The following is a 23,221-nucleotide window of genomic DNA, read 5'->3' on the forward strand; positions in this document are numbered from 1 at the left end:
TGTGTGTGTGTGTGTGTGTGTGTGTGTGTGCGCGCTGCTAGTTAAAATGTAATCTTTATTTCATGTTTCTCGTAGTCTTTTTCCTGGTGAGAAGTGAAGGTGGAGGATAATGGATATTTTTAGCTGAAAATGGTGCTAAGAGTCTTCACATGCTGTTATGACACGCCGCTCCTTAACACTTTACCCCTGTTTGTTTTTGTGACTGATCAACCGCCACCCAAGGGAGACGGCGGGTGAAGTGTCACGTCGTGAAGAAAGGGAATTTTCCAGGTGTGTCACGGGCAATTTGGGCTCCCGAGTGCATCAGCTTGTGCGAATTGATGTTGTCTTTTTCTCTCGGTTTGAGCGTTCAGAGCGTTCCCACCCACAGACTGTATCAGCAGAGAATCGAGGTTAGGCTCGAGCTCAGACTTAGCCAGAGCTGAGTTTACCCCACAACGACACAACGCATGTAGGGAAGGCAAACCCACGGGGAGCTCTGTATGTTGCAAAATAAAACACAATGGTATGCGTGTGTGTGCACATGCTCTTGTGTAAATAGCAGCAGGTGTGTGTGTGTGTCTCTCTGCTTGTTCTTTGCAGTTTACGATTACATCTGCAATCTGTCGCTCTACATGTGTCCTGTGTGTCATGTTGTTTGAAAGGAATCGGTTACAACCGTATTTCTGTCTTGGTATGCTTGGTTAAATACTAAACCCGAGGGTTATCTTCCAGCTAATGGCAGCAGCTATTTATTTCTTTACTTCTTTACAGTTGTTAAACGCTTCATTGATGTCAGTGGGAAATGTATTTATTGGCTGTTTTACAGAAGAAGATTTTAATTTCAAAACACATTGTACAATAGTGTATCTCTGCTAAGGCATCAGCATTTTGACATTCTGCAAAGGTCTGTTCTGTGACATTTTAAGGAACCGTGCTTATCATTCTTGTATTTGTATGCTGAATGTAGAGCTAACTGTAGCTGAGCACAAAGACTAAACTCGGTGAAACAAACAGCCTGAATTAGTCCAGAACTAACAAATTCTGCCTCCCAGCAACTCTCAATTTCTCTAATTAACTGCTTTAGTTTTTTCAGTTTCGTTAATGCATCAAATAAAAAAAGCACAGAGTAAATACTAAAGGTGTTAAGAGGAGTTGGATGCTGGGACGACTCCTCGGTCACGTTCCAGTTACTCTCTGTGTGACCAAAAATAGTCTTTTTTTACATTTCAGTGTCGGAACGGATTGAACAAACAAGACACAAGTTTAATTATTAAAACTAAGAGGTGCTGGTAGGATCTGTGCTAAGCCAGTCTGAGAGCTGAATGCATAAAGGAGAGCGTGCGCTTCCAGGAATGTAAGAACAACACTGATAGAGTACAGTATAGCCACGATATATATGTATATGTCTGTTTACATTTTAGCAAACTGACATCATAAAAAGTACGCTGAATTAGCTGCTAGTTCCTCTGTGCAACATATCCATGGACTTAAAAACAACTATAGCAGAACAGAAACCTCCTGACAAGTAGTTGATGTATAGTGTTGTCACGGTTTATGGATGTTTATTCTTGATGGATATTATATTTGGGGAAAACACTGAATCTAAAATATATGCATCATGTCTTTGCATCCACATTAAAGTGAGTTATGTACAACTTTTGAGTAAAGACTAACTTCCCACAGTACAAGAGCCTCCTGACTCTCCTGCACTGACATGACTCACAGTTTGAAAAACTCTCTGTCCTTATTTCTGTCCTTACTTATCTTATAATCTGTTGGCTCTGGCTTCATCTTTAGCTCACAAGCATGCAAGGTCAAGAAAAATCCAAATTTTACGGAAATTACTAAAACATTTACAGTAGTTTTCTGTGTTTTTTGCAGAAAAAATATGTAAAATTGTAGATAGAAAACATCCATCCATTCATTATCTATACACCACTTAATCTTCACTAGGGTCGCGGGGGGACTGGAGTCTATCCCCGCTGACTCAGGGCGAAGGCAGGAGACACCCTGGACAGACCGACAATTTAGAATCACCAATTAACCTCAACATGTTTCTGGACTGTGGGAGGAAGCTGGAGAACCCGGAGAGAACCCACGCTGCACGGGGAGAACATGGAGACTCCACGCAGAAGGATCCCGGTGTCCTCACCGGGACGTGAACCGGCGACCTTCTAGCTGCGAAGCAACGGTGCTAACCACTGATCCACCTTGCAGCCCACTTGTACTTTCAGAATAACTTTTAAACTATTAGTTTAATATCTATGTGTACTTTTACATTTAAACTCTGTACCTTTGGGTATAAATTGAGCAAACTTTTTTCTGTTACATCCAACATGATGCATAGACTTAAAAAAAAAAAAAAAAAAGATGCATTGCTAGAGACGAGGTTGGGTCTTTCAGGCATGTCCTGTGCAGCCCCGCTGGCTTTACCCAGAGTTTCGGGTGAGTACCTGGGCTTTACTGTCTTCTCTGTCTACACCTGAGAAGATGTGGATAAAAGACAGCCTGGGGAGTCTTTTATTGTCAACACACTGTTGCTGTGTTTATTTTTTGCACTTTCCCCCCTGAATATTCACTTTAGAGATTAATTTATTGGAAAAAAATAAAAACTCTTGTTTTCATAAACTTGATCGATCTTCACTTTACTTAGCAGCCCACAAACCGTGTCACATTTTTTGTTTTTCAAGTCCTCCTGGGGGGCTCTGCTAATTTATTAGTGAATAATTAGTCAATATTGTACATTTTCATCTGGAAAAATGAAAGAAAAATGTTTTGGAATCAATAATGGTGTGAACTTTATTTGTTTTCTGTAATAAGACACTTTAGTAGAAATGTTTGATCGTAAAAACTCAACCTAACAACAAAACAAAATATCTGTAATTTAATGTTTTTGCACTCTCTTCAAATTATTTAACCTTAATATTCCATTTTTTGTTTGGCCATCATTTTATTTTAATTTTTGCAATGTACAGTAAGCATGGTATTGATCTTTTGACTAACTATTGGCAAGTAAGCAGGGTATTTCCCAAAACATTAAACCACTCCTCTCTGCCCACTTTGCTCTGATTTATATCACGTATGCTTCAGTAAACCTTCATCTGCAGCACTTTCAGCCTTAATAAGGTGTTCACATCATGATATTCCCAGTTTGACTCTGTACAAGTGCTTTTTTGTAGAGCTTAATGTCATATAAAGTTTCTCAAAGGCCTTTATTGGCCCTCAGCAGCAAGAGTTTCCAAACCGGGCCCAGCTGTCAACGAGACAAGGAAAAACTACCCACCCACCCCCCAAAAAAACCAAACACTAACACTTAGATTGAAGGTAACAACAACAGCAACAAAAAGAAGAAACCCCAGGAGAGGCAATTTAGAGAGAGTTCCCCCGTCCACGGTTGGCCGGGTGTGCATCCGGCGCCGTGGGTAGGAGAAGTCAGTGGGCTCTACGTGGGCAGATTTGGTAATTGTTGTGTCGCTACAGGTTTTCCACGGGGAGAGAAGGCAAAGGGCAGCGTGTAAACATGAAAGTAAAACCTGAGATCTTTGCACGTCATATGACAACATCCCGGATTCACGTTTGGTCTGAAACCTTTGTTGCAGATCTCTCAGTTTTAAATGTATTTCAGTGTCTTTACTTGTGAATAAAAAGTGCCTCAAAAGTTTTTGCAATTTTACAAAGAGCTGTTTCTACTTCAATGACTGTTGGTTAATTAGCGCTATAGATTTCTGAGGCTATAGAACAGAAGTACATTTTAAAACCCGGTCTTCTCGGCATCTCATTAATCTCCTGCTTTGAAGCGGCCAACCTGCTTTCAGCGGCTAAACATGCACGTGTAGAGCTTCACAGAGCTTCACACAACAGATCAATATTCACTTCCTTCCTCGCGCCTGTACTTCAACACACCACCTCTTGAACTGTAATTGGTCTCTCCTTCCAGTTTTCGGGCTCGACAAACATGACAGCAGCTCTGGAAATGTCAGATATCTCCCAAACTTTTCCCCTAAATTACACTTGGGCCGAGGAATAGACGATCCGGGGGCAGAGTTAGGCTTCACCTCATTTACAGGTGGAGAGCAAAAGACAAACGTCTGTCAGGTGGATGTATCTGTGAGTTGTGTGTGTCTGTGTGCTGCTTGAAAAAGTTTCCTTCTGGTTTTTTGGCATTCCCTTGTGTCTGCAGACGAATATATATATGTAAAGATTGGATTATTATGCATGCAAATTGTGCATACCATGTATTCATCACTCTGTGCACACTCATATTCATCAAATCCATCCTAACCCTGTTTTTTTTTTTCCCAAACCGTCTTCGGGGAGTGGATGTCTTTCTATTAGTAGATGTAGAATGAGAAGCAGTGGGAGGGATATTTGCTTGCACCAATTAAGACTGTCATTAACTCTGTGCAACACACCCTCGCACACACACACACACACCGGCAAACATACACACACAGTATTTAACACATTTAATTTAACAGTCTGTGAGTCAGTGTGAGCGCTCCTCTTCCCGTCTGAAACCTGTTGTCGCTGAGACGGGACTGTGAGGAGACTCTTTCATCTCGTTTGCTCTCTCGCTTTCCGTCTCTCTGCTTCCCTCTCCTCTCGTCTCTCACTCCAGGATTATGTGAAGACAGAGAACCTTTACGGTGGTGTGTGTGTGTGTGTGTGTGTGTGTGTGAGTGTGTGTGTGTTTTGCCTCCCTGTCTTCAAGGCCTTCAACAGCTCCCCTGTTTAACCGAAAACCCCAATCTCTGCTCAGTCGCACACATCTCATTTTAGGTGTAATTGTGTCAAAGGAAATTAAATCAGATTTCACCCTGATGTCTGAACTGGATGCCTCCTCTGATTATGTAAGCTACAGGCGGCCGGCAACACCGTTGGGTACCTTTAGATCTCTCAATATGACCATTTAAACCAAGGCCACCCTGATTATTTTTAAAAAAGTACTTCTTTCACACATTGTAGTGAGGATTCAAAAGTCTGCAAATCTGCATTAGAGCCATCGTGGGGCGTTAAATGTCACTATTCATACCCGGGATGATAAGTGAGGAAACATATTTACACAGAAGCTGATTAAAATGTCTCATTATAATTAAGACAGTCAAGATTTTGTCAATGGGGACCAGTCCAGGTGATAAATATATAATCAAACACCCGGCATCACATCTGTTTTATGGATCCTGCAGACAGACTCAGATCTGATGTTTAGCAAAGACAACAGAGAGCCGAGATATCGGTCTAAATCGGGATTCAGGTCCTGGGTCGCTCGTGTTTACCACTATTGATTGAACTGTCCACCTGGCCAGAGGGATGGCGGCTGTGATTCACGTCTGACGTGGCGTTTCCATCCCGGTCTGCACCGAAATGCTAATAATGCACGCTGTTTGGGCTGGAGGGAGTCCATTACGCTGACTGTATCACATCTTTGTCCATCGGGGGACACACACTGGGGAACGTAGACTTAGAAAGGAAGAGCGAGAAAGGCTCGCACGCACATTCTGGGAGGAGTGTGTGCGTGGACGTGCGAGTGTGTATTGAAGCTCGGACACAGCAGACATGTGTCACCTCAGCTCCAGTGCCGTCAAGCTAAACTGACATAAACAGCCCCAGGCGGCCCTATCAGAGATGGACTTTACATAACGGCTGAGTCACTCACAATCTATTTTTACGGCTTTGAGGTGTGTGTGTGTGGAGTGTGTGTGTGTGTGTCTTTCAGCGCTCATATCGTCCTAAGAGCCAATATGAGTTTTAGATCTTCAGAACATATTTGTGGCGTTGGGTCATCCTGACCCAGCTTCACTGCTTTCAGGAGCTGTTTGAGGTCCAGGACTTGTTTTTTTTTTAGATTAACATTTGAATGAGGCAGCGTAGACTCATTGTGCCTTTAAAAAAATATATTCTGGGGCAGTTTTTGTTGTCCGTATGGGAGAATAGAGTAGGGAGCTGTTGTGGGAAGAGGAGAAAGAAAAGGAGGTGCAACAGGATGCTCCAGATGTATGGTGCAGGTGATGGTGAATAAGTGAGTGAACTTAAACAACACGACAAGAAAAATGGACGTTTAATCTCAAGGTGGCACATAATCAAAGTTGTCTTTTCAGAATAACCATCTGTTCTTTGCCCCGTGCTAAATATTGGTAAATGGATCCGTTTTGAGGCCGGTAGTGACGTATTCTCAATATGTCAGTAAGTTCAGCATGAGATTGATTTATCTGCATTTTATGACAGAAAGTTGTTGCAAAAATAAAACCCTTTTCACTGGCGTTCTTTCAGTCTTACATCTTAAAACATTGTGACTTTGACATGAAAGATGCACTTCACAGCAGCAAACTGCAGACTGGTGACACATTAAATGAAAAAGCTGAACCCGTCACCCCTACAGCGGAGGAATCTGATGGCTTTGTTATGCTGTGGGCGGCATTTTTCTGGCATTGGTCTGAGCCCACTTGTCCCTTCAGAGGGAAGGGTCACCGCAAATCAGTATGAAGTTCTTGTGAGTGATCACCTTTATCCTGCGACGAAACTTTTCTTTCCTGATGGGAGTGGGCTTTACGGGGATGACGGTGCATCCATCGGCAGGGCATTAGAGGTCACCGAGGGGTTTGTTGAGTATGTAAATGATCGTCATGATAGTAGAGATGCTGTCCAACACCGAATGAGGGAATATGTTTTGGAAGATTGATGGGAATCGATGCGAAGGTGCAGCGAAGACCATTTAGTTCATTTGTCCCCGGTTTGTTTATAATGCTGATGCAGTTTTCTTTCTACACACATCTGCACTGTTATGCTGATAATGATTTTCAGTTTTAATCTGTGTTAAGAAAGCCTTTACGAAATAAGTCGTTAGTTTGGCGGCCTGCAGCCTGTCGAAAATTTCATTAAAATTATAGCAGGATATTCTGCTAACTAGCGAATAAGCACGACCGCGAACAAAACCTCAAGGTTTAGCAGAGATTGAAATGTATAATTTAAGACGTGATGGAAATTTAGTTCATTAAATGCATTTCACGTCAACGGCCAGACCGCACAGCTAAGGGCTAAGGATTAGCATCCATGAGCGCAGATGGAATATTTTGAAAGTCTTTGAAACAGATACACACAAACTGAACTTTAAAAAAACAATGTCATTGATAGAAATGTTATTTAATTTAGAATTTCATTATCCAGACCACTTAATTTTAATTTTTGTCTTAATTTGTCAAAATAAAAGTCAAACAAAAGAGCAGTTGTTCAGTGTAGTCAACAAAGCAAACCTTTTTCTGAGCAATCTGAGTGGATGTGAATCATAGATGGTGATATGAAGTAATAATACTGACTTCCCAGTAAATGATGATAAGATATTTCCAGTTGGGTATCATATAGTTTAATTAATTTATCAGCTAGAAGTTGTATCCTGTTCTTGTTCTGGATCACGTAACGATAGAGGTCAAACGATATTTGGAGCTAAATTAATCAAAACATTTTGTTAAATTGGGGTTACAGCTGTTTAAGGACAAAAGTTGAAAATGGAAATGTATAAAAGTATGAATGAATTATTCACAGTAAATGCCAAACAACAGGATTAATAAAAGTGCTCGGTGGCAAACGCAACGTCTCACCAACCCCAAAAACAACATCCTGACCTTTACCGTCATGTTTACGGTTTGATAATGAGAAACTTATCTGATAACTCTGTATGTATGAAGCACAGCGGACTGCATTTATTTGCTTCTCTGTCGACTTACGTGTGAACTGCGTGATGGCAAAACACGTACACATTATATACACACAGTTTATGCACATTGTGAGGCCAGAAACAGTTAACAAATCGCTTCTCCGCAGCTTTAAGCTTCAATAATTTACTGTTACCGCTACATATTTTATGACTTCAATCTCAATTGAACTCGGATCTATCAAGGTGTATTAACATTAAAGCAAAGAATCCCTTCAGCTCACGGCTGCCTGCCTGCCCAGCATCACAATTGGTGTTACTCTGTTGTGTTAGTGGGATAAATTACCTTTATCACAAGTGTGATGGAGATCAGAAAAGGGGGAAAATAAATTCCTCACAGAGGCAAAAGTTGGAGAATTTCAGGCAAAATCCATTCTGTGTCATTTTAACGCAGTCCTCAAGGTGTGTTAGATAAGAATAGTTTAACTTTTGAGGTCACCGGATAAACCGCCATCATACGGTTAGTACAGTGCGGCGTCACCGTTTACACGTGTATTTAATGAAGGAAAACATTTTCAATAAACTTGAGTGAATTTCATGCTCGTGTATGCACGCACCGCTACACACACACACACACACACACACACACACACCTGTCTCTCATGCTGAGTCCCGCTGAGCCTTCCCTGCTCCACTTTTTTTTTTTTTTTTTTTTTTCATCTGTCATTCTGGAGCATGTCAGTGTTTAACCCCCTCCCACGCTGTCTCACACACACACACACTCAAATGCACACACACACACACACACACACTGCCTTTCTTCTTTAACAAACTGCACAAACATACACAGTCACTCAAACACAGCTTTTTTTTTTTCTCTTCTTTCCATCTCAACACACTCACACAGACAATCCAGGACACCAGTTTCGACAGACACCAACAGCTGGAGCGGTTGTCGTATACATGTTTGCTTTCGCTCGTTCCCTCATTATGTTTACTACTGAGGCTAATAGAGTCACAACTGTCATTTGTGTGTGTGTGTGTGTGTGTGTGTCTGTGTGTTGAGGGGTGATAAAGGCTGCTTGCATATCCACTCATGGCTGGCAGGAATCATTTTGTACTCCGGTCAAAGAGGGCATCTGCCATCCAACCAGACTCTCCTTTTCTCTGCAGGAGAGCACACACAACAGTTTAGGAGACTGCGGGGTTTCTTCCTCGTGGGCTGCATCCAGCATTTAGGCTGCTTATGGATTTTTAAATACGAGAGTGTAGCACCCGTGGCTCAAAATAAGACGGTTTAAAATTTTTAAGCCTAAACTTGCACTTTCTTGGTGAGGTAGAGGGGGGATGCTCGGCTTTTTAAAAAAAATCTCCTGGCGTGTTTAAGGGGAATTTATACAGAAAAAGTGGCTAAACTACTCTGTCAGCTGCAGTCAGTGATTATCATTTAATAATCACCAGTCAGTGACAGTCATAAGGGATCAAGTCAAGCCTTTGCCCTCTCCTTTTTAGCACGCCAAGATGTGTGACATAGATTTAGGTTGGGAGGATTCACAGGAATATGAGATGAGTAAACTCTTCCTGTAAGCGAAGACTCCTATACACTGGATTTTGGATCACATTCCTGCTTGGATATCCTAAAAACAGTTTAAAAAATGCACCATGTCCTTGGTGTGTCCTTCACATCCTTCACTTTGGAAGGTGCAAAATGTGTTAATATCCCTGATTTATGGTCGCTGGAGATGACACAAAATGCTTTGAACCCAGATGAAAAATGGCAATCACATCTCACATGTTTAATAGCTCCATGGGCCATGTGACCGCATGTAAGCATTGGGGGCCAACGTGCCTGCAATATTGAGAAGCCCTTCATTAAGCGTGGCCAGTGTGTGTGTGTGTGTGTGTGTTAAAGTAAAAACAAATAAAATCAGTACATCTCCCTACACTAAGATTGGACACAGAAGGCTGAGACAAGCTCACAGATGTCAAGGGGAACAAAATGCGCTATGCGTAAAAGCATTAGAGGAGTATTTATGATAAGGACGCGAAAACATGGCACAAGACAGATTAGGAATAAGACGCGCAGGAGCCAATGGAGATAATCCTGTTATCTCGTTAGACGTAAAATGCCAATATGAAGCATCCTCAGAGACCAAGATGAACTGAGCATGAACTAATGCTGCAGATATACGGAAGTAGAAGAAGGGGGGCAAACACTGTTGGCAACCTGAGGTAAACACTGTTGTTCTTGACCTTAAGGGACATCCACACCGCTTACCGCAATGTCACCGGCGCGCTTCGCACTCCATTCATTGGGAGCCCACACACGCGCCCCCCGTACCGTCTCCTGTTTGACACCGGTTCGATATCCCTCAGATGACATTGTGTCACCTCTGAGGATTCCCTGTAATACCGGGGCTCTGATACGCGGGGCATTATCGATAGGTGATCGCTGTTAAGTTGAACAGAAAGGAATTTCGGGGCTCTGCTCATTTGGAGTTTGGGATACGGGGTGCCGGTGGAGACGCACGCCGGTCATCACCTTTCAACCAGAGCGCATTTAACATTACGCACTACCGGAATGCGCGCGTGTACACACACATGCAAACGGGGAGAGACGCACACATCCACAAATAAGTCAAAAATACGCACAGACAACTAAAAGGACAAAACAAAAGACAGACTTACGGGATGACCCTGGACTCTGCGGGCTCCTCTGTGCGCCCCATTGCGATATTCCCGTTACTCCCGTTTTAACGGAATCCTCAAATGCCGTGGTCGCAGTCCACGTCTCTGCAAATGTACCAAAGGATCACATAGAGAATGAGGAGTATGGCGAAGATGAAGAGCGCGACTAGGATGGCCTTGGTCACCGGAGAGATGAGCGACTGCATGTCAGGAGCAGAGCCGGGCAGAGCGGCGTGGGGCTCCGCGTCCGTCCGTCCTCAGTCTGCTGTCTCTCTCGCTCTCCTCCTCTCCTCTCCGCCGCTCCGGTGGCAACTGTTGAGGACGGAGCCCGGGGCTTTGTCGTGCGCCGACACACACATTTAGAGCCTGGCGCGCATGCACACGCACTCCGCGACGCGAATATATACCGGCGATCCGGGCGCGCAACGCGTGGGGGCTTCCCTTGCTAGAAGCGGCGCAGCAGTGGGCTGTCTCTCCCCGGATCCACTCTCCGCCGCTGCCTGTCGCACATCAGAGGAGACAGGGACAGGGGAGACTGGAGTGATAACACCCGTGGTTCTCTCAAAGGAGGGCTGCGGTGGCGAAGGCGCGATGAAATTGAGGTTTTTAGATCAAACCCGGCAGAGATGTTTCCAGACACAGAATGGAGAAGTCCTAAGTTGCGCGCCGAGCTGCTGCACTTGTCGGCAAACAGGTTGATTAGTATTCCTCACGGCGGCGCGCTCGTGTGTGTGTATGTGTGTGTGTTTGTGTGTGTGATGGCTGGGCATGACAGGCTATCATCTTATCACGACCCGCCACATTTCTTTTTGGCAGAGCTGTTAGTTGAAGGATTATTTTTCACATATTGCTCTACATTAAAAATCTTTTCCACTTGATGCGCGCTTTATTTTGTCTTATATAACATTCAGGTTGGTTACTCCATGTGTACGCACAGCTTCAAGAAGAACTAAAGAGCTGATATTCTTAAACAAACAAAAAAAACCACTTGTCAAGTCATGGTAATATTGCAGATCTGTGCAGGTGATACTATAAGACAGCAAGGTCGTAACTGGAAAGATTGTTGAAGGAGGTTTCCAGCTTCTGAGGAGCACATGAAGGCCGTGGCACTTTAGATCAGCGCTGGTTTGGCAGCAAGAAGCAAGACAATGGGCAACCACTTCGAAAAAGACCTGAAAACATCCACTCACATGCAATAGATATGACTTCACAAAACAGACTTTTAATGGAGCTTATCCCCCCACTCATGCGTCTTTTCCACATCAGATGAATATGTGTAACCACAGTAAAGATGAAGCACTATTTCAAAAAGGCTAAAAACAATAATGAGAACAAAGACTAGAAATAACTGATGACAACTAGGCTATTAAGACAATATCAGTGAAGATCATTTGGGCTATAGAAGTAGGTCGCCAGAGGAACATCAGCAGCGTGATGAGGAGCGCACCGTCCGCCGCACTTACCGACAGTCGCCACTGGATGGCGACAAATAAAAACTTCCATGCGCTCACGAAATGTGATGGTGTATTTGATTATTCCGCACTCCATCATTGCACTGTAGTCTTGCATAACAATCATGACAGCTAAACGGGTTTAAGAACGCGCAGGTAAGAAGAAACAATGCGGCTTTGGTCGCTGACACACCGCTTCGTGCGCCACCGAGACGTATCGTTGCTGTTTGTCGTAGTGGCGAGCTAGCTAGTTAGCGGCGGTTAGCTCCACTGGCAGCCAATAACACTGTGGCCTATTGAGCAGAGTGGCTCAGGAAGCTTGAGGCGCTAGCGCTAAAAAGCAAACTAGCTCCCGGTTGATAAGTTTGGTGAGATGTGCAAACGAGAGTTGTGCTCTGCGCCGCGTACGTCGTTTAAAGTGAGCTACGATTTGCGGTTGGAAAGTGCAAACGAGGGGACACTGTCGCTGTGTCAACTGAATATTACATCAAAAGAGACCGGGCAATGTTTGCAGCAACTTGCTAGCGGCTAGCTAACTAGCCTCGAACAGGCCATGGAGGTTTGTCAAGTCGCTGCAAGTACAATGTCACCGCGTTTCATTCGAAGTGGTGGACGAGCTTCACTTGTGCGGACATTTTTCTCCCGTCTCGTTGCCTTTACTTCAGTCGTCGTTGCAAATGTGATGTAGCAGCGTTGACAAGCGCGGCTAGCTAGCTGGCTAGCAGGAGAGTCAAGGCACTTAACCTAAGTGACACAGTGAGTGTGTTTACATATGGGGCTAAGTGGTTGTTTGGTGTGTGTGTGTGTGTGTGTGTTTGGACCGTGACAGATGTTTACCTGTCCTGCTGTCTCTCGGGTCAGTCTGCCGGAGCTCAAGTGGCAGACCTGTAGCCCAACGGTCCACAAGTGCTACGTTAGCTAGCTTCACCGTGTTTAGATCAAGTGATTGCTAATGTTAATTGTGTGGCTAATTATCAGGTCTGCGGTGCGACGCCAAGTCAGGGCAACACAGGTGTGATACATACAGGTGTATAATGTGCAGTAATAATGTTTACCTGTTTTTGCCACCTCTTTTGAACCTGGAAATGTTGTCAGCGCAGAGTGACATTTAGCAGTTTTGGGGAGAAAAGAAAACACTTAACCTAAACAGCCTGACTATAAACTTCCTCAGTTGTATGAAAGCCGCATTATCGCAATAAATTCTTAACTTTCTGAGTTGTGTTTGCTATCACTTTGCACTGTATAGTCCTTTTTGTAAGATAAGATTACAGAAACAACAGCTGACCCAGTTACCAAAGTTGACACTGTACTGAGAAGAGGCATTGTTTGGACAATAGGAGAGGGATCATAAGTCTTAACCGCTTTCACAAGGAAGTAAGTAATGTATAGGAGCCTGGGTTAAGTCTGTGTGTACAAGGGGTGACTGAAAAACTACTGGGATGACAATACACATAATCCGTATGTAGTGGGGCCCTTAAGTAGCTTCAAGATCACTGTTATATGAAACTAGAGCTAAACTAGAGCTAGTTTTGTGGACTTGTTCATGCCAGGGTTCAGTACCAACATGGGTGTCCGTTTCACTGACTCCCGGAATTGAAATCACATATTACAGCACATTGGAATAACAAAGAACCATCACAGTTTTAAAAAAGAAGCTCAACTTTTGGCTTATTGGAAACTTGTCGTACTAGTTTTATATTGGTCACGAACACCTTTCAGTGAACATTTGTTTTGGTGGACTTAATTATTTTATCATTAATGTTTGTTGTGATTGGTATGTTGAATGTTTAACATTTTTCCTGGTAACATCCCCCCTGATGTCCTTGTTTTCACAGACTCAAGAACTACTCTATGTAAGATGAACACTGAGGACAAGTTGGAAGGTATGCTGCTGAAGTGCAGCAGTGGAGGGATCGATGGAGGAGGGCGAGACGGCCTGGGCGGCGGAGGAGGACTCGTGGTGATGACCCTCGGGGAACGGTCGCTGGCCAACCACCCTCTGTTGGCTGAGGACGATGACGACGAAGACGACGACGAGGATTTGACCGAGAGCTCGCTGGTCACTCACGACCTGGTCCCTCCGGAGCAGCTGATGATGCAGGAGGACATTACCAAGAATGGTGGAGGAGGAGGAGGAGAAGAGGAGGGAGGAGGCGAGGTGGGAGTGCATTTCCCCCTAAAACTCACCAATAAGTTGCCCTGCTTGCTTCATATGCCAGTGAGTTCATGCAATGTCTAATTCTGTACAAATAGCTGGCAAAATTCTGCCAAAAATGGTAAGTTAATGTTTAAAGTAATAGCGACTAAACCTGAAACTGAAAGCTGTTTTTAGCGTTTTAATAAGTTCCAGTGATAGTAAATGGATGACAGGTATTAGGAACAGTGTGAGAGGTCACTGTGAAGACCCTGTGAAGATGCACTGAGTGATACTCAAAAAAATTAATATTCCTGCAGGAGCCCATAAGCTGAGACCGATATAAGCCAGAGTGTTGGTGCGCTTCATTCTTGTGCATCACTGAAGAATACAAGTACCGCAAATGCAAACTTAAAAAGACTATTTTTTATTCCAAGTGTAAACATTGAGGATAATCTGAGCTAATCCAGAGGATCAGGCTTACAGCATTATTCCTTTTTAGGAACTGTAAGAACTTGAATCTTATTGTCATCACGTTTTTATGTCTTTAATTGTTACAGACGTGGTGTTTTCTGAATTTTGTAAAGTAGGTACGTGCATTTTAGAAGAGCCAGCTGGAGGGTATGCAAACGCTCTCCCACACCAACTGGCAGATATAATCTCTCAGCATGTCTGAGATTTTCTAGGACCTGAGGCTTCCCTTAGGTCAGTTATGCCTGGAGCAGCTCCATGGTGAGGTGCCCTCACATTGGTTGATTATCCCCAGCTTGCCGGGTTGCACCTGCCTGACCTGGATAAACTGCTGGCTGCCTGGGTGGCCCTTAAAGTAGGTCATGTGCCATATTAAATGTCTTGACTATCTATGGTCTTACTTTTACAGTTGAGCATCAAGCAGGAACTGAAACTGTCTGAGCCAGCGGCCCATATAAAGAAGGACAAAAAAGCAATTAAGGACCTGATGGTGTGTCCCAAGAAGAAAAAGAGGAAGCAGCGCTCACCAGCAAAGGTGCAAATCACTTTTTTCTCAGCAATCATGCTTTTTTAAAATACAGTTAATAACTTATATATCTGTGTTCTTTTTGCTGTTATAGATTCTCAGCATCAATGACGATGGATCACTGGGCATACCAAACCCCAAATGTCACGTCTGTGTTCACTGTAATGCTGCGTTCAGAACAAACTACCATCTGCAGAGGCACGTCTTCATTCACACTGGTACGATACGTCGTGTTTTAAAATACCATTATGTACAATTCTTGCTTTGAAGATGGATATGTTGACCGTGACGGATCTGGCAGCCATCAAAAGAGGAAGTGTTAAGCTAAACAAGGATTGTGCTAAACTAAAGTATCGAGTATCCTATGACATACAATGTCTGTATTGTTTATTGATGTTTGTGTGCAGGTGAGAAGCCATTTCAGTGCAGCCAGTGTGACATGCGCTTTATTCAGAAATATCTTCTCCAAAGACACGAGAAGATCCACACTGGTGAGTGCAGAATAAAGCCAGCCAGCATTCACAAGGATTTTATTTGTCATTTTAGTCCTGACTGATTATTTTGTGTGTTTTTTTTGCGTAGGTGAGAAGCCTTTTCGCTGTGACGAGTGTGGGATGAGGTTCATCCAGAAGTACCACATGGAGAGGCACAAGAGGACTCACAGCGGAGAGAAGCCCTACCAGTGTGACTACTGTCACCAGGTACGCGCCTCTTGTTTGCTTGTAAATTAGTGTGTTTGGAAGCAACACAAGAGTTAGAAGTGGTCATGAAGTGGTCCTAATATAGATGCTTTGGAAACAAGCATTTTCTTCTACATTTGGGGCTCTCGTCCACATTCAACAACACGTTAGGTCACTAATATGGAGATTTTTTCAAATGACTTCTAAAGTGAAGGTTTTTAAAAGCTCCACTTTATTAGTATGTGTACATAAAGCGGAGCGTTTGGCAAATGATGATGTCACAGCTCAGTTTAGGCATGTCTAGTGTAGCTTTGTGTAGTAAATAGTGCATAATTTAATTAGCACCAGCAGTTACAAGCTTACAGAGTCAGAGGTGTGAAGTCTGCAGAACAGATGAGCTGACTGTCCCATGTCTTGATGGAGATGCCCCCTCGAGGCGGGCAATTTCAAAACTGTAGTTCTGTTAATTTAATCAGAACCAAGGAAAAAAATTACAATATTCTATTTTCATTCTGGTTTTATATTAACACTGACTTGTTTACCTACACCTTGATGGGTACTTCAGTTGTATTAGTGATGTCATCCTGCATTACCAGGAACCAATGTGGAAAAAAAACAATCCAAACCTGTTCTCTAGTGGCATAAAGATACAGACTAAAAATGAGTTTTCTTGTCCAGAAGTCCTGCGGGATGACTACTGTGGAGCTGCTCTGTCTTTATAATTGACTTAGTGAACAAAGCACACCGAGGATACAAAGACAACAGATTACAGTTTAACCTGCTTTCCTTGATCCGCGCTCGTGTTCTCATGCGTTACCAAATGGTTAATGTTTACGCCGCCTGTACGGATAAGATCGAACAGTTCACCAATAGTACGTACATTTATTAGTTGTTTAGCTTTGGAATTTGTGCTAAAATCACAGAACTACTACAACAAAATTCTGTGTCTCGTCAGCTTTCTCACCACCCAGAACACACTCAGCAAACCAGACATGCTGGGTGTGAAAACCGGCACTCATATTAACAGACCTTGTATTTGTGGAACTCATAAATTAGACGTAGCTAGTGAACAAGGAGCCTGAGACAATTAAATTAAATACTAACCAATGTGACAGTATTAGCTTTAATTAACCCAATTTTTTAATGGGTTGTAATGAAAAAAAAAACACAGCAGCCAGTAATAAAGGAAGCCTGAATCAACCACAGGCCTGTTCTGCACAGCAGGGTTTGAGGTTAGTGACGTAACTCGTGGTTAACTTTGGGGTTTTCAGGGCTGTAACTTAAAGTTTGTTCTTCCTGTGGGAGATATTTCTAGACCTGTCCTCGCTTGTGATTAGTCATCTGTGGCCACCACTGCTCCTTCTACGTGGACGTGCTAATAGCTAAATTGAGAAACCCGGGGTGATTTGAAAACCAGCTTTGTGTGACCGCTTAGCGAGACTGTGGTTATTTGGTTCAGCAAAACCAGATAACAGAAAGAAGTCCTGGGTTTGCTGAACTTGCATCATAAATGTGACATGCCTGCCTCAACGTCTGCTTTCAATAACAGTAAAATACATGTATTGTGTCTTCTGTCCACAGTACTTTTCCAGAACGGACCGGGTTTTAAAGCACAGACGAATGTGTCACGAGAACAGAGAGAGAAAGACGAGCAAGACCGCCGGTAAAGTCGGACCTTTGCGCGAAACGGATTCTTTAGGGGCCCCCTTTCTTGCCAAAGAGTGTTCACTGCCCAAGAAAAAGCGACAAAAGTGTGCAGACAAGAGTTCAGGCGCTTCCACCGCTGCCCCGCCGGACGGGCACACGTTCGCAGTCGTAGAAGCCGAGGAGAAAGAGGATCAGAGGCAGAATAAAATCGAAGGTCTGTCTCTGTACGCCGTGTCCTCCAAAGTCAAACACGAGTACGTGATTGCCGACTACTCTGTAGAACTTCCCGAAGAGACGACCAGCCAACACCAAGAGGGCGACGTGTCATCAGAAGAAACAACTCCGCCCAAACTAGTCCTGAAGAAAGTCCCCAAGAGGAGCCTCAAACAGGCCAGCGAACAAACTCCCCCCTGCTTGTCCACGTTGTCCTCCTTTGTGGAAAACAGCAAGGTTACTCAGTACACCTTCGAGATCGTGGACAAGCAAGGCCTGTTAGACGTGGAGGCCAACACTGAGCTCGAGTCGGTTGAAACTCTGCAGGGAGGACCAACGAAACCAGCAGCCAACAGCACAAACTACGACGACGCCATGCAGTTCCTGAAGAAGAAACGTTACCTGCAGGCTGCCATGACCAACAACAGTCGGGATTACGGCCTGAACACGAGCAGCATCTCCTCTCAGCCGCCTGTTACGCAAACAGTGGTGTCGACCGTCATCGATGAAACTGTCCCCGCCACCATCCTGGAGCCGCAGCCAATCAGCACAGAGATTAAGACAACTCATGACAAGAATGTATTGCCTGACGAGGTTCTTCAGACGCTGTTGGATCACTACTCCAACAAAGCTAACGGGCAATCAGACATTACTTTCAGCGTGGCGGACACAGAGGTGACCTCAAGCATATCTATCAATTCCTCCGATGTGTCAGACAGCAGCCCCGTGGAGAGCCTCGGCGTGTCCAGCGCCCAGGCTCAGCCGCCTACTGAGAAAGTCAGCCTTTTGCAAGAATACTCCAAATTTCTCCAGCAAGCTCTGGAGAGGACCAGTCAAAACGACAGCTACCTGACCAGCCAGAGCCTCAGCCTGGTCTCTGAAAACCCCACGTTAGCTGGACAACCTCTGTTCTCCACTGAAAAACAGTTTCCTTCCCCCAGCAGGTTCAAATCAGGGATGAGCTCTCCGCTTAGGTCCACTTTAGAGAAACCTCACTTTGGATTACTCGTCGGGGACTCCCAGAACTCGTTTTCATTTTCAGGTGATGAGACCACCCCTCCCTCTGCAGTGTCCCCGGCTGAGGAGGACTTTCTGGATCAGGTCTCGCCCTCCAAAAAGACCGACGCGTCACAAGGGATACTGCAGACTTTCCAAATAAGCTCCTTCGATCAGAACTTCAAATCTCATTTCCAGACGTCCAGATCTGGATCCTCCACACAGTTTACTGTTGCCAACGGACAAGTAAGTGTTCGAGGACACAGCACAGACTTCTCAGAGTTCCCTTTAGTTCGAGTCACAGAGACCAGGTCTCAACTGAACTCCTCCCCCGATGTTTCGACCAGCGAATCGTTCGGCTGAAGGAAGCGGGGGGAGAACAATTCATTTCTGTTAATAATTTCAGCGGCACTTTATCTCATCTCTCCTGTTTTGCCAAAACGAACCCCATTGCAAATATGTGCTCTTTCTTAAAGCAGTTAGTTAGAAAAGTTATTCATGTTTTTGTTTGTTTGTTTGTTTTCTATACTTTAACCTCACAAATGGAAATACTAAAAATCGATTAATTACTATAATTAGCATTTCCCCTTTGAGAAAAAAAAACATTTCTTGATCAGAATGTACATTAAGAGATTAAGCGACCAAAGTGTAACGCAAGAGACTGATGATCATTATTATTATTATTCTGTCATGCCATTGCCATAGAGTTTATTTTTAATGTTGGTGTCAATCAGTTTGCCTTGCACAAAAAAAAAACACACAAAAAAAAAGATCAAGTCAGTCTTGCTGCTTACTGCAATATTTCCACGTGTTCAGATGTAGGCTGTGTTTATGTCTGCCTTTTTGTTCTGACTGTAGCTACCTCCCCCTGGCTCTTTATCTGATCAAACCACAGAGTTTGTGCTCATTGGTGGAACCTTTTTTATTCCAGCTGTCTACGGAGAAACGATGAGAACACGACAACGTTTTTCATTTCATACTTTTAAGTCACTTTATTCCACCGGGGGTCCGTCATGAATGGTACAGGAAAGATTCAACTGATTGTAGTTATCTGATCCGGAACATTTTTCATTTAAAGATTTGGGTCTAATGGCCAGAAATGAGGAATTATAGTTCTCATCCACAGCTAGTTTCCCTTTGTTGGCGACTGATTTTACAGATGTGACTCAAGTGCAAGACGGGCTGCGTAATAGAAAATAAAAAACGTCCGGGCTGCGTTAGAATTAAAAAGTTTTGTTTTAAAACGAGCTTTTTGTCCCCCCAGAACAGATTTAGGCATCAAATAGCTGCACACATGTAATGGTTGCAGGATAATTCTTCTTTTCTTTTGGTAGCGTTCGTGATTTGTAGTGAGATTACTTAACAGGATTGTGCTTCGCGTTTGCACAATTTGCACATTCTTCACTACAGGGAATGTAGTTCACGGTGTCACGGTGGAGGAGTTGCATCATACCTTTACTTAAAAGTCAAACTTTTTTTTTTTTTGTTGAGTGAGATGAACCACTTAAAACTCTTGTGTCAGATTTGAATTTACAAATTGTGCTTTTTTTTTTTTGCATTTGTCACTTAAAAGGCTCTCGTGGCTGCGGTTTGACTTTTGTTCTTGGAACCTAAACAGGCTTTGGTTGGACGAGAACCCCAAAGTTTTATCAAAACTATGTTATGAATTATGACAGCACATGTGGAAATGAGGTCTTTTAGTCATTTTGCGTCGTCTGTGCCTTTTCTTTTCATTTGATTCCAGCGTTTTCCTCTTTACTCATTCCTGCATATGTACGTTTGTTTTTCTTTTTTTTTTCTTTAACCTTCTAAGGCTACTTATTCCACTTGCACAAAAACAACAAACACATAAGCTATCGACTTATTCACTCTGTAATATGTTAAGATCTGGGAGCTTTATTTAATTTTTTGCCTGTCGTATTTTATTATTTTAGAATTTTAGCAAAAAATATCACCAAGTTTAAGTCTTTTTTTGTGTGTGTGAGTGTGTGTGTGTGTGTGTGTGTGTGGTTGGGAGGACTTAGCATTTCACTGACTGCAGAATCACGTTTTAGACGTTTGTAGTTTTAAATGATCGTCACCTGTTTGCTAGAAAGCGGTAGTAAATTATCACGTCTGTCCAGAAACCTTCAGTAATAACGAGCGAGGTCTTCGTCACTCTTCGGTGCTCTTGTGTTAAACACGGTTTAGGTTTCAAACGGCTCCCTCTTGTTGCTGCTCCACTGACAATCAGGGAACAGGCGGCACCACATTAATCATTATTTTTTTTAACTTTTATTTCTCCCCTCGTCAATCATTCCCTCTAGAATGTATAGAAATGATCCTGCTGTAAATACATTGTATATTTTTATGTTTCTGAGAAGTACTGTTAGATTTTTTTTTTTGTCGATAGAGAGGACAAGGCGTGTGCAAGAGACACTTTTTGTCAGTGGAAGGCATGTTAATTCCAAGCATTTATTAGATTCGACGACAACAAAAGAAAACACTTCCCGACGAAATGTGGCTTCCTGAGAATTGTACATACCACTGTGTCAGAGGAAAATGGACACTTTAAAAGAAAGTTCTTGTAAGCTAACGCGGCTGAATGTGCATCGGGACAGGGCTTCACGACATGATTTTGAAAATGTTGTTAGCATCACTTATTTACCCTCGAATTCAATTCAACGTCGGATTAATCGACGGATTCATTTCATCCCGAGCGACCTTTTAGAAGCACAGTGCGGACGAGCGATTCTGCTTTTGTAAATTGTTCCCCCGTTTCTCGACAAATTTCAGTTACAAAACTGCTGAAGATCCATGAAGTATACGCGCAGCACCACGGCATTCTGTTCCTTTTGATGAACTATTGTCAGTAACCTGGCCATAAGTGTCCTTGTATAAGCTAGAGATAAAAAAAAAATAAAAATAAAAAAAATATTTGTTTTGTGTAAAAAGATCTGAATTCTGAATTTTTTGATAAAAACTATTTTTGAAACATGTCATTTAAGGCACTGATATGTACAGTATATCATATGCAGTCACTCTTGCTACCCTCATTTATCTCTGTACAAGTCGTTTGTGTCAAGATCTTTCAAATACAGACGGGGAACTTTGACTGGCATTTTCATACTTTTTAAGGAACTTGAGGAGGAAGCCTCCTGCTTCCCGGTGAGGTTGGTCTTACGTTAGGTTTATTTGCATGGTCTCTGACTTGTTGGGTCGAGTGAACTTGTTTTATGAATAATGTGCAGCTTTAATTGTAGCTGGTTAATTTCAGTCAAGTAACCCATATGATTAGATTTTTTGCAATATATTATGATTTGTAAGCAATCTGATTAAATTGTTGTTTTGATTGTCGTGTGTCATGTCCTTATAAATAAAAATAATTCACAGTACGTCACCTTGAAGTGTGTTTGATACGCTGCCGGCGCCGCTGTACTCTGTTGAGTCTGAGATAAGAATTTAAGGTGAAAGTGTGTTTTTTTTGCTGGGAAGCAGCCAATAGCTCAGCTCAGAGTGTTTTAGTGACGATCAGCTGCTTTCCAGACTGTTTCAGAATAATTGAAATTGTGGGGAACAGAAACTCCAACATTTATCTGTTTAAAAACTCAGACATATATGAAGTTTACAGTGAGTTTAAAAATAAAATAGATAGAAAAACTGTAAATCCTCACATCGGACTGTAAGAATCAGGGAATAATTGGTGTTTTTTTGATTGAAAAACAACGTAAATGGAAATACAGTAGATCAAAACTACCTTAATTCTTTTTCCTGTGATGTGAAAATACAGTGAACTGGTTTAGAAAGTGTAAATCTAACAGAATGGACAAAAAACTGACCCAGTTTGCTTTACATACAGTCATCAAGTTTATTCACGCCCTTCTATTAAAGAAAAGGCAAAATTCACGATAGTCACTCAAATAACTAGAAACTGGGAAAAGTAATAATAAATAAAAATTTGCTAAATTATAATTTAGTGGAATAAGACGTTGCTTTTGAATTGTGGTTGAAAAGAATAATTTTAAAAAATAAACAAAATTGTCCAATTAGAGCACTTTGCTGATGAGCAGTGAAACCAGAACACCTGTCAACAGGTGCAGAGGTCTGACTGAGAGTTACAGAAAACACCTGATTGCATTTCCTTCTTTAATGGGAGGCTATGAATACATTTGACTATAAGAGATATTTAGTTGGTGTGATGTGTTTGGTTATTAACTGGATCTAATTCAGGCCTGTTCTTCTGGTTTAAAGCCTTTACAAAGCTGTTTATTTTTAGAATTTTTTTTAACACCAATATATAGATAAGGCTTACCCCTGGTACATGCATTTTCACTTTTAATCATTAGTCAACTTAAGGACGGCGGAGCTGCCAAAACTAACACAGGATCCTTGTGCAAATGCTGCAACACGCCCCGGACAGGTGACAGCACACAGAGTCACCTGCTGACGTTTTCACTGAACACGTTGTCAGAGCTCGGGCTGGATTCATCACTCAGGAATAATGAACTCGTTTACTTTATTTTATTTCTTTTTTAGCAGCACGGAATGAGACAGGACTGTGAAAGGTAAGGTTTTGCTGGCTTTGAGTTAAACAGGCCAGAGTCTGTTCAAAAAACGGCCAATTTAAGAGCTGACAGAAAAAAAAGCGCAGGTGTCACTCGAATATATTAGAAATATTTTATATATATTAGAATTTCTAGATATTTCGTTTCAGTATCCTTAAAAAAAATAAGTCTGAAGAAAATTAGCTAATTCAAGAGTGTAGTCAAGTAATTGGAAGAATGTTCTGGAGCGCAGGTGAGTTTA

At 42.7% G+C, this 23,221-nt stretch overlaps 2 protein-coding genes across 5 annotated transcripts in view; both read left to right on the forward strand.

Moving 5' to 3' along the window:
- Positions 1-11,845: 11,845 nt before the first annotated feature.
- Positions 11,846-21,810, forward strand: znf148 (zinc finger protein 148). Of its 4 annotated transcripts, none has more exons than XM_008290817.1 (7): positions 11,846-11,925; positions 13,605-13,987; positions 14,784-14,909; positions 14,995-15,118; positions 15,308-15,391; positions 15,483-15,601; positions 17,162-21,810. In XM_008290817.1, the coding sequence occupies exons 2-7, from the start codon at positions 13,628-13,630 to the stop codon at positions 18,797-18,799; spliced, it is 2,451 nt and encodes an 816-aa protein (XP_008289039.1). In that variant the 5' UTR covers positions 11,846-11,925; positions 13,605-13,627; the 3' UTR covers positions 18,800-21,810. The 4 variants fall into 4 exon arrangements, with proteins under 4 accessions (XP_008289039.1, XP_008289040.1, XP_008289037.1 ...); XM_008290818.1 differs by lacking the exon at positions 11,846-11,925 and adding an exon at positions 13,095-13,143; XM_008290815.1 differs by lacking the exon at positions 11,846-11,925 and having other exon boundaries at positions 13,462-13,987.
- A 1,386-nt stretch (positions 21,811-23,196) lies between these two features.
- Positions 23,197-23,221, forward strand: part of slc12a8 (solute carrier family 12 member 8) — an 18,968-nt gene continuing 18,943 nt past the window's right edge. Inside the window, exon 1 of the mRNA XM_008290822.1 lies at positions 23,197-23,212. Coding sequence (XP_008289044.1) covers positions 23,197-23,212 — 16 coding nt within the window. The remainder of the gene's footprint in view (positions 23,213-23,221) is intronic.

The sequence above is a fragment of the Stegastes partitus genome, unplaced genomic scaffold, assembly GCF_000690725.1.
Source record: "Stegastes partitus isolate 25-593 unplaced genomic scaffold, Stegastes_partitus-1.0.2 Scaffold697, whole genome shotgun sequence".
NCBI classification, from domain to species: domain Eukaryota; kingdom Metazoa; phylum Chordata; class Actinopteri; family Pomacentridae; genus Stegastes; species Stegastes partitus.

Coding starts and splice junctions, on each gene's coding strand:
- znf148 (XM_008290815.1), top strand. CDS start 13,553: ATGTTTAACATTTTTCCTGGTAACATCCCCCCTGATGTCCTTGTTTTC. Junction 15,119..15,307: donor GCACGTCTTCATTCACACTG/GTACGATACGTC, acceptor GTTTGTGTGCAG/GTGAGAAGCCATTTCAGTGC. Junction 15,392..15,482: donor ACACGAGAAGATCCACACTG/GTGAGTGCAGAA, acceptor TTTTTTGCGTAG/GTGAGAAGCCTTTTCGCTGT.